At 44.6% G+C, this 11,415-nt stretch overlaps 1 protein-coding gene across 2 annotated transcripts in view; it reads left to right on the top strand.

The window, feature by feature from the left end:
• mef2b (myocyte enhancer factor 2b) overlaps positions 1 to 8,979 on the top strand; it is a 137,594-nt gene extending 128,615 nt beyond the window's left edge. For both annotated transcript variants that reach the window (XM_060846344.1, XM_060846345.1), the window contains one exon: positions 2,448 to 8,979. In XM_060846344.1, coding sequence (XP_060702327.1) covers positions 2,448 to 2,754 — 307 coding nt within the window. In that variant the 3' untranslated portion in view covers positions 2,755 to 8,979. The remainder of the gene's footprint in view (positions 1 to 2,447) is intronic.
• The last annotated feature ends 2,436 nt before the right edge of the window (positions 8,980 to 11,415 follow it).

Genomic DNA, 11,415 nt, shown 5'->3' with positions numbered 1-11,415 from the left:
AAGCTGTCACAAATACATGGAATACCAGAGAATCATAGATTCCCTACAGTGTGGAAACAGGCCATCTGGCCCACCAGGTCTATCCCAACCCTCCAAAGTGTATCCCACCCAGACCCACTGTCCTTACCCAATAACCCTACACCACACATGATCAATACACCCAGCTTAAACACAATGGGGCAATTTAGCTAAGCTGCAATCTTTGTACTGTGGGAGGAAACCAGAGCACCCAGAGGAAACCCACACAGACACGGGGAGAATGTGCAAACTCCACCCAGACAGTTGCCTGAGGGTGGAATTGAACCCGGGTCCCTGGTGCTGTGAGGCAGCAGTGCTAACCACTGAGCCACCGTGCTGTACATATCACCATGAAATCTACAGCATCCACTCCCAATAATTTTTTTTCCATTCATTTGCGGGATATGGTCTTCATTATCTGGACCAGCCTGGACCCATTTCTACTTGCCCTGTTCATTTATCTCACATACCAAATTGTTTTTTAAGAGAGTAATTTCTTCAGCAGTTGCGTTGTAGGATAGTTACAGAACACCAATTGTGTCTGTCCTGTGATCTTCAGGTGAGATTGCCTGGAGAATAGTCCTGAGCACTAGCTGAAGCTATAATCGCACACCTTATCGGTTCCAGACCTGCCGAATGCTGCTTTGATTTTTAATGTGAAGCTGTAAGGACTTGAGTGAAAGCATTGTTGCATTTATCTCCTGCCTGTGGCACCACAGTAAGGCTGAACTTGAAGATCGTGCATTGAACGTGCCTGATCCACCAATAATCACACTCCATTCGCTTTCACCACCTACAGTCTGCAGTGTGTCAGTAACATCCACAGAGTCATGGTCCTATAGCCCAGCACCTGCCAACCCATACCTCAATGTGACCCCATTCTCAGGCTTTAAAACCGTCATGACCCGAGTTAAAGCTGAGGGGGTGGGGGGGCTGTTACAGCGGGAGTAACTCAGTCAGACCTCTATGATAGACCTTGCTGCCTCTGATTTAGCCCCCTCTCAGAATTTCACTTATGACCATCCACTTCGGGTACTGATTCCCACTTTAAGTAGCTCTGCTTTAAGGTTGTAACCTAAAGTCAGACAATCTAATAAAAATAATTATGCTTTGCTTTCTGTGAAACTTTGCAAAATCATGTGTGACTAAGCATTAATATCAAGGTGCTTGTCTGGTAGAAAGAAGAGCAGATCATTTTTGATGCACTCATTAATAGTACCAACTCCTCACGTGATGAGTGTTTGCAGAAAGGTGCTTTACAATGGCTTTAAGCTGGAGATGAAGTTGTGGCTGAGGCTTAAATAATGAGGACGGTTACATCGATATCTAGAAAAGGTTCATAGTTTGGCCATTTGAACAGAGCTAAAAGCTACAGAGATCTCTTTTTAAAGTGTAACGTTTGGTGTTAGACGCGGGGGGTCGACCTGGACATAAGGGGAGGCAGTGGTGTGGTGTTCATGTCTCCCAACTAGTAATCCAGGAAACCTGAAACCTGAAACCTGGAGAAACTCAGCAGGTCTGGCAGCATCTGTGTAGAGAGAAGGAGAGTCTTGGGTAACCCTTCTTCAGAATGCTTTTCTCCAGAATTTGTTTTTGTTAGTAATCCAGAATCTGAGCCTCTGAGGGACATGGGTTCAAGTCCCACCATGGTAGAAGGTGATATTTGAATTTGTTAAAGAATTATAGTTATTAATATAAATTTAATATTTCTATATTAAATAGCTGGAATTTAAAAGGTAGCTTAGAACAAAGAACAATGAAAATTCACAGCCCAGGTACAGGCCCTTCGGCCCTCCAAGCCTGAGTCGATCCAAACGTACTATCTAAACCTGTCAGTCAATTCCTACGCATCTGTATCCCTCTGCTCCCCACCTACTCATGCATCTGTCCAGACTCAGCTTAAAAGAATCTACCGTGCCTGCCTCTACCACCTCAGTTACAACTGCTGTTGCTTGCTGTGAAAACCCATCTGGGTCACTAATGTCCTTCAGGGAAGGAAATCTGCCATCCTTACCTGACCTGGCCAAAAGTGACTCCAGACTCTGAACCATGCAATTGATGCTTAACTGTGTCCTGAACTGGCTCAGTTAGGTATTTGATGCAGAGGCAATTGGAGATGGGCTATAAATGCTGCGGTGTCCCTATTTCCTGCCTTGAACAGAGGAACAACATTATTGGTGATGAGAGCCAAATCCACGCAGAACAGACCCACACCTGTGGTCTGGAAATTTGAAACCCTCTACCCCAAAGGTGACCAGGGCTCAACAGGAAATATCAAAACTTCTGTGATTAATCTCCTCCCCTGATAAAACAGTATTAATGATTATGGAAGCAAAGTGATTGTGTGAAGTTAACATATACATAACCGACTTAATCTTTCTTTCATGTTGTTTCTCTCTCTCTCTCTCTCTGTCTCTTGACCCTACTAGGGTTATTGGCAACTCCCACCTGAACCAGAGCTCCAACCTGGCCTTGCCCACCTTTCAAGCAGTCAGCATCAAATCGGAACGTGCCTCCCCCCACAGCGATGGTGGAGGGGGCGGGGGTGGTACCAGTGGTATGTTCCAGCACCACGAGGGACGGTTGGGGCTCAGTGGGCTGGACAGCCCCTGTGAAGAGCCCAAGGATTACGCCAAGAGCTACCAGTGCCCCATTGTGCTGACCAGGCCTCCGGCCAGAGACGAGGACAACCTCGGGGCCAAGCGAATGCGCCTTGTGGACGGCTGGCAGAGATGACTCCCCATGGTTGCGCCGCTTTAATGAAAAACTGATGGAGGCAGCTCCTGGATCTTGTTTTTGTATTTTTTTCTTTTGCAGTTATTCCTGTGTTCTTAATCACAGGGGCCAGGAATTAATTCACGTCGAATCTGTTAACCCTTTGAGAACCACTTATCACCTTGTGTGGGGAGGGGGGTGTGCTGGAGGAGCAGGAAAAGGGCCTTGTTCCTCCCCTACTTCTCTCTCCCCAGAGTCCAGGCTGGTTTGAAGCCTTCACTCAGGTTTCTGTAATTCTGTTCCTGTCCACAGGTGGATTTTCTTTTTAACTCCTTCTCCCGCCCTTCCTCTTTAGGTTCTGCAGGAGGTCGGGGTAAATCTGTGCCCTGCACCTTCCTCCCAGTTGTTTCCATTTGATCCATGAAAAGTTCTGAGCTCAGTCCCTGGCTGAAGGAGGGAGGGAGACCCAGACTGGACAGGATAGGCTAAGCACTGAGTGTGTGTGGTTAGCCTGGATGCTGGGCATCTTGCTTTGCACAGCCAAAGTGGTCACCCTTCACATGTATAATGGCAGGCTGTTTGACCTCCCAATCCTCTTTTTCCTTCTTTCATGGGATGTGGGTGTCGCTGACTGGGCCAGCATTTATTGCCCATCCGTAATTGCCCCTTGAGAAGGTGGGGGTGAGCTGCCTTCTTGAACCGCTGCAGTCCACGTGCTGTAGGTTGACCCACAATGCCATAGGGGGGGAGTTCCAGGATTTTGACTCAGGGAGACTGAAGGAATGTTGAATCATTTCCAAGTCAGGATGGTGAGTGGTTCAGATATAGCGTTATATCTGGTGCCCTTATCCTGTTGGATGGTAAAAGTTTGTGGGATTTGTAAGGTGTTGTTGCAGGAACATTGGTGAATGAGTTGTTCCAGCCTTCTCACTTCTCACCTGATCTCCATCCACACACACATACAATGGATAGTGGATAACAATCTGAAGCAAAAACCCAGACTGAAAGCTTCCCTTCTTTGCCCTGTACGTCTATGAGGGAAAATGTAGTGACCCAGCTACAAGTATGTGGATTATTGCATTCAGAAATCATGGGCTGGAAGGGATGCATTTTTTTCACTAAAGAATGGATTGTGGTATAAGCCACCCACATTCCTGATGAAGGGCTTATGCCCAAAATGTCGATTTTTCTGCTCCTCGGATGCTGCCTGACATGCTGTGCTTTTCCAGCACCACTCTGATCTTGACTCTAATCTCCAGCATCTGCTGTACCCACCTCGGCCTAAGTCACCCATAGCCCAGCAACGATCAGGAAATTATTTTTGCCTGCCTTACATTGACTCATTTTGTACTAAAGGAAAGCATTAACCTGGGCGAGACTAACGGTGCTACAGAATCCGATTGTTTCGGGAGGAGTTGAGGGGAGACGAGGAAATGCAATTGAAGATCGAGGCCATTGAACAGATCCCCACAAATCAATGTCAGTCGTTCACCTGCCAGACATGTCCCATATCGACAAGGGAAGGTGGGGATCATTTGAACCAAGGGTGGGGATCCTCATGGTTTGGGGGCTTTGTACCTGTTTTGATATTGTTCCTCACTGACTTCAACCAAGAGTCAAATTGTGTAGGGTGTGAAAAACAGCTGATCTTGTCAGGCCATCTGGCTTGGATTAAAATGGCCTTTTGTTAGATATAAATATAGCATACTCTGCCATTTCTTACATATTAAGGTTAGCTCAGTTGGCTGGACAGCTGGTTTGCAGTGCAGGGTGATGCCAACAGCATGGGTTCAATTCCTGCACCAGCTGAGATTACCATAAAGGACACTCCTCATCCTTTCCCCTCACCTGAGGCAGGTGACCCTCAGGTTAAACCACCACCCATCATCTCTCTAATGAGAGAGCAATCTTATGGTTTGGTAGGGCTACAGCGACTTTATTAATCACAGATTGGAAACGGATTAATTATTGGAAATGGACTTCTGTAAACTATGGGTATCCTAATTTTAAAAAAGAACATAATGACCCAACTCAAAGTTTCCCAGATTTTCCTGCATTGCAGTGGGAATGTATCACAAGTTCTCAATGCTCCTGAATATTTGGGTCTTGAAGGGTTAAAATGCCCCTGGTTTCAAATGGGAGACCGTTCCTTTGTTAAATATTGTTCTGTTTTATATTTTAAAAGTGAAGGTTTTTCGCAGTGCGAATAGATTTGTGTCAGTTTTCTCTCTGTTGTGTGAGACCTGTTTAAAGGTGGGTGGGGTGGGCTGAAAGGGAAAGTACATAGCAAACTGTGCACTCTGTGCATTCGGAGAGAACGTGCCTGTATTACTATTTTGTCACCAGAATGTATTTGTATGAGTGACGCAATGCCTTTTTTTTTACATGTTTTTTGTGTTCTGGGTGTAAACGCAAGGCAGCTTATCAGACACATTTAAGAACGATTCCCTTCACCTTCCCTTTACTTTCACGTCTCATGTCCCCCTATACTCCCTTCTTTTCAACACTCTCCCTTTGCCCCTCACCTCCCCTTTTCCTTTCTCTCTCTCTCTCTCTCTCACTCTGTCTCTCTCCCTCTGTCTCCTATCCCTACCTTTCCCCTCTCTTCCCTTTCCCTCCCCTCTGCTCCCCAGTAATTAAGAAACAGTTCCTCATCAAGAGCCAGTGTTAGTGGTAGAGGTGAGAGAGTAATGATTCAGTAAAGCTTACCCTCAGAAATTCTCATTGGCTAAAATAAACATCAAACATGTATTTATTAGAGAGAAAATCTGTTTGTTACCAATGCTATGAGGGTTTCAATTAATTTTTGCAGAATGTAAGAAAGCTTTAGTAATCAGACCTCGATTTGCATCCCATGATCCCCCACACCAAACCCATCTGAAAGCTATCTTCAGCTCCACCAAACAGTGTTAAACATAGATGAAAATCTTTTGACCTCAGAAAAGTAGGATGTTAGTAACTTCACTGAATTGTCCAGCTCTGAATCGGAGATGATGTTGCTCAAGGAAAACCGGATATTGCAATAAACTGAACCAGAAGTTAACCATTAATGTTGAAAGCTGCAGGGCTCTTGGCGATTTCAGGACTTTGGCATTTTATTTATAATGGGAGTTATTTGAGATGTGCTGCAAACTCTCAGCACTGTGTGTCAATTTTTAATATTTGAAGCCAGTCCAAAAGAGTGCACTTACTTATCTGCAATGTCCTTTAATCTACATTTGATGTCATCTCAGTCCTTTGAGGTTGTCTGTACTCTCATTCCCTGATAAAATTGATCCATTGACAGAGTCTATCTGTTGGAAAGCTCTTCTAGAACCTTCTCCCATCTTTGGAAAATGTGCATGAACAAGTTTATTGCCCTAGCCAATCTCCCTCAGTTTGAAATCCAAATTCTTCCTCCCTACATTGTTGCTTTTCCAATCAGTGATCCCTAAGCCTTCCTTTCATTTTCCTCCTAAGCTCCAAATCTCCCAATCTTTCCTTCCCCTGCATCTTCACTGATGAGACGAAAATTCATCATAAAGTCACTGAATCAAACTCCTTCTTCGAAACAGTGATGCCTTTCACATCTCCCAGTCTGTCTCAACTGTCTATAGACTCTCAAATCCTGAGCTTGTTCTCATCAGGCTACAGTCCTTAGTTTGCTTTGTCTTGATCTGCATGCGATTCATTAATAAACTGAACAAGGAATTCGTGAGAATCTTCTTTACCCAGAGACTGGTGAGAATGTGGAGCTTGCTCTCACAAGTAAAGGCTGAGGTGAATAGCATTTCAATGAAAGTTTGATGAAACATGAGTGATGAAGGAATAGAATGTGGGAAGGATTACACAAAGAGATGTTCATATAGATCATAAACACCAGAACAGACTGGTGGGTCCGAATGGCCAGTTTCTGTACCGTAAATGCTTCTCAATCTTGTTGGTGCCCTACCATGGAGAATCTTCACTAGGATTCCCAATTTTGAAAATTAAACAAAGTGAAAGCCATAAGTCAATGTAATGAAGGAAATTTGCCTCAGATTTGTGTCCTGTAATTGAGGGTTGAAGGTAGCAACTATATATTTTTGTTCCTGATAATCAGACTGCAGGGGAAGAGTGCATAGGCTGCAACACAGCATTGGGTACAATCAGTCCTTTAATACGACAGAGATCGATTGTAATAAAGTATTGATTGCAATACGCAGTGAAGCAGTTGGTGCAGCAAGGCATGGATTGATTGTGATGGAACATGGGCCTAATGTCATTCAATGGCTCTGATTGTGAAGGAGTTTGGGTATAGAAGGAAGGATTATGCCCAACAGAAGTTTTTACAGGTGGTTTCCCAGTCAGTGCGAAGGAGTAACGAGCATTTTCCCCACACGTGTTACCTGTGTCACTGATTGGAAGAGAGTGTTAGATTATGAGATGTCAAAGGAACCAGGAGCAGTCCAGAGGTCTGGTGCAGTTTAAGTGTTACCAACTCTGGTCAGACATATTCCCGGAGGTTTAATCATATGGGCTTTCAGTACCAAACATCCCACCCGTTAAATAGCCTTTGTTTTTCAATTCCAATTTTCATTACTAATAAATAGAATTTTTAAAGTTTATTTTAGTTGCTACTGTAATTAAGCTTCCAGGTTTTGCTTGCAGCAGTGTCCAGGAGATTGTCCACTTATTCCTGGTGACTCCAGAGCAATCCTGAAGAGTTGGCATCAGCTCATATACTGTATTATGACACATACCATCCCTGTAATAGTTGGTGATCATTAGCCCGTACCTGCCTGTAATGAGTTGAAGGAGCAGGATATATGCCAGCACCATATGGTGCCATCCTAGGGAGTATTTCATTCCTTTGGTTGAGTGTGAGACATGTGCCAATCCTCACAGCCGTGAGTTTTCTTTATTTTCTGGAGTAAATGCCCAATTTTGTTTTAATTCATTCACAGGATGAGGAAGTCAGTGGCTAGTCCAGCATTTATTGCCCATCCCCAATTGCCCAGAGGGCAGTTAACAGTCAGCAGAGTGGCACAATGCTTCAGTGGGAAGCATTGCTGCCTCACAGCGCCAGTGACCCAGGTTTGATTCCAGCCTTGGGCGACTGTCTGTGTGGGTTTTGCACATTCTCCCCGTGTCTGTGTGGGTTTTGCACATTCTCCCCGTGTCTACGTGGATTTCCTCTGGGTGCTCCTGTTTTTTTTCCCCACAATCCAAAGGTGCGCAGGGCAAGTGAATTGACACGCTAAATTGCCCATGGTGTTAGGTGCATTAGTCAGGGGTAAGTGTAGGGTAGGGTAGGGGAATGGGTCTAGGTGGATTGTTCTTCACTGGACTTGTTGGGCCAAATGGCCTGTTTCCATACTGTAAGGAATCTAATCTAGTCTACCCACATTGCTGTGGGTCTGGAGTCACATGTAGGCCAGACCAGGTAAGAATGGCAGTTTCCTTCCCTTAAGGACATGAGTGAACCAATTAGTCAACAATTTAGGTCTTGTTTTTAAATCGATGAGTAGCTGTCATTCCTATTGCTCCGCACCTCCCACCATCTGGGGCAAAGTGGGTCATCATTGTGTGACATCATTAACAAGATCATTTCAGATGTCACTAACATTGGTTCACTTTATTACAGACATCCACTTCACTGTCTCTCTCTTCCGCCTCCCTCGCTGTTTCTCTCTCTCTCTCTATCTCTCTGTTTGTTTTACAGTGCCCAACTCTTCAGATAAGCCCAGTGACTTGGTTTAGCCAACACCATCTGCTGACTCCTGAGCTGCAGGCTTGGTAGGGGTAGGGGGATTGGGTGGGTGGTGGGCAGGAGGAAAGCAGTGCTAGCATTTGGTGGGGAGTGTGTCAGGCACAACGAGAGATTGTGTGACAATCCTAGGGGACTGTGTGATGGACTATAGGGAGAGATTGTTGAGTATATGGAGATGGGCTGTGGGAGAACAGCAAAGGTGTTGCATTAAAAATTGGGGAGCGGGCAGCATTTGAATGTACATGGCATGGAAGAGTGAGGTGTATCTCTGCTGGAAATGAAGGGATCTGAGAATCACAAATGTAATTCCAAGGCGATGTCCAGTGCCCAGAGAGGGTTAATGGATCTGGTGTCCTTTTGTTCAGTTTACTAACAGCTATTAGTTTAAAAAAATTAATTGATTCAGAGGATCTGACAGGGGTCTGTATTGCTCACCCTTCACTCCACTTGGCCATTAATTTGAGTGAGCTTAAAAATGTGATGCTGGAAAAGCGCAGTAGGTCAGGAAGCATCAAAGGAACAGGAGAATCGATGTTTTGGGCATAAGCCCTTCTTCAAGAATGCCCGAAACGTCGATTCTCCTGTTCCTTTGATGCTGCCTGACCTGCTGCACTTTTCCAGCAACACATTTTTAAGCTCTGATCTCCAGCATCTGCAGACCTCACTTTCTCCCCATTAATTTGAGGGAAGCAACAATCTCTCTGGGCATTCGCTCCACACTCAGTGGAGCTCGTTATTCTGCCTGTCCAAAGCTGCGTTCTTTGCTGATGTGCCATTTCAGAATGTTCCGGGCCTTTCCAAAAGTCTCTGCATAATTGGTTTTAGAGATTCTGTTTGAATATTGCAGTCTTGTCTTTCCTTTCCACCCCTCGACCCGCACAACGGGCTTGTACATAAAGATGGAGGTGAAAGTACTTCTCCAGGGAAAAGTGCTTTTGTGTTTTATTAAGTTAACTTAAAAACAAATAAAAGTTCTTATCATTCTTTACTGTGTCCCATTGTCATCCTTGAAACAAAACTGAGCGAGATGGGAAAACCTGTGACAGAAACTCAAAGCTGCAACTAAAGCATAAAACAGCTGGTAAAGTTTAAGCAACTGAATTCCACTTGGTGAGTGAATCATCAAATCCCCACAGTAGAGATAGATGCCATTCGGCCCATCAAGTCTGCACCAACCCTCAAAGAGCATCCCACCTGATCCCTGTGGGAGTCCTTTTTAACCCTCCGCTTCCTGATGGGAAAGAGACAGGTTTGACTTGGTTACCAATGCCATCTCCTTCAGCTTGAGAACAACAACTGGCATTTATATAGCATACTTAACATAGGCAAACACACCAAGTCCATTCTACATCATTTGATAAATGTTTGATGTAGTGCAACATGGTGAGTTACTGAGAGGTTTATTTTATTATTTCTTGGGATGTGAGCATTACTGGCAAGGTCAGTATTTGCCTATCCCTAATTGACGCTTGAAACAAATTACTTGCTAGGCCACTTCAAGGGCATCTCAGAGTCAACCGCACGGCTACAGATCTGGAGTCACTGTAGGCCACACTCTGCAGGTACAGCAGATTTCCTTCCCTTAAAGGGCCTGAGTGGGCCAGTTAGGTTTGTTCACAACAATCTAAGGCAGGTTAATGCTCCATTAATCAGGGTAGCTTTATAATCTAAGTGTAGTAATTGATAGTTTTTGAAGTTCCACTAGCTGCCGTGATGGGAATTGCATCATCCCCTTTTTTGTGATCAAAACATTAAGCTCTGGAGACTGAAAGGAGGAGAAATCTGGTGAGATGGGAAGGAATGCCACAGCTTAAGTCCTCGGTCACCCAAGGCACACTTGCCAATGGTGGCACAACTAAAACCAGGAATGTGTAAGATGAGTTTTCCCAAAATACAGACCCCAAGTGGGATTGAGCGCTGGAAATTTGGAGTCACATGCCATGGAGCTCCAACTGAGTTAAACAACTGTTCTCCCTCTTTAAAGGACCCTCAGTCCCACCATAGCCCCCCACCCCACCCCTGTCAGTTGTTACTGAGCGATCATGATGTTGAAATGAGGTCACAGTGGGCTAAATGGAAAGCCACTGGAGAGATGTTAATGACACCAGAACAGGGCCATTGCTAGATGCTGTTTTGTGAATGAGAGGCTCCAAGGTGATTGCCACTCGAATGTAAATGAGAGAAAGAGCAGATAGTTTTTCATCTCTGTAGACTATTGATGATTCATTTTGGTTTCAATGGGTGATGCAATCTCACAAATCAGATTTATTACTTTCAACTTCACAGATCTGAGATGTGAATGCCACAAAGTCATTATTAAAGAAACCATAGCCCACGTCCCTGACTCATCAGAAAGCTAGCCAGCATGACTGGTGAGTGTGAGGCTGATACATTGACACCAAACAGAGAGGCAGCTTTCACTGACACTCTTGCCTGTGAGTCAGAAAGCTGTACCTGAGATTCCACTCCAAAGGCCTGGCACAAACTGCAGACTGTCACTTTGGTTGCAATGCTAAGGGAGTTCTGTGTGGAAAGTGCCGTCTTTCAGCTGAAGAGTTCTATCAAGGGTCTGTCTGATCTCTCAGGGGACACAAGTGATCCTAGAAATGAAGGAGAGTAAGGGAGGATTTTCGCCTGTGCTGGAATACATGTGATCATCAAGCAAGATCATCACCCAATAAAACAGATTATCCAATCACTGTCATATTGCTGTTTACTGTGGACAACTTGGTTCTCATATCTGCTACATTGAAATGGTGCCTACACATCTAACTAGACTTTGTCACCCATAAGATGCTTTGGGACAAACTGTAACAGTAAAAAATGTTGTAGGAATGTAAGTCTATTTTACATGTAATTTTTTAAAAATGTTCATTTAGTAACTGTAAGACATATAAGAACATGGGTAGGCCATTCCCCTCGAGCCTGTTCCACCATTCAATGATATCATG

This window comes from Hemiscyllium ocellatum, chromosome 28 (assembly GCF_020745735.1).
Source record: "Hemiscyllium ocellatum isolate sHemOce1 chromosome 28, sHemOce1.pat.X.cur, whole genome shotgun sequence".
Taxonomy (NCBI): domain Eukaryota; kingdom Metazoa; phylum Chordata; class Chondrichthyes; order Orectolobiformes; family Hemiscylliidae; genus Hemiscyllium; species Hemiscyllium ocellatum.
The sequence above is the reverse complement of the archived record's forward strand: the minus strand, read 5'-3'. Positions and strand labels throughout refer to the sequence as shown.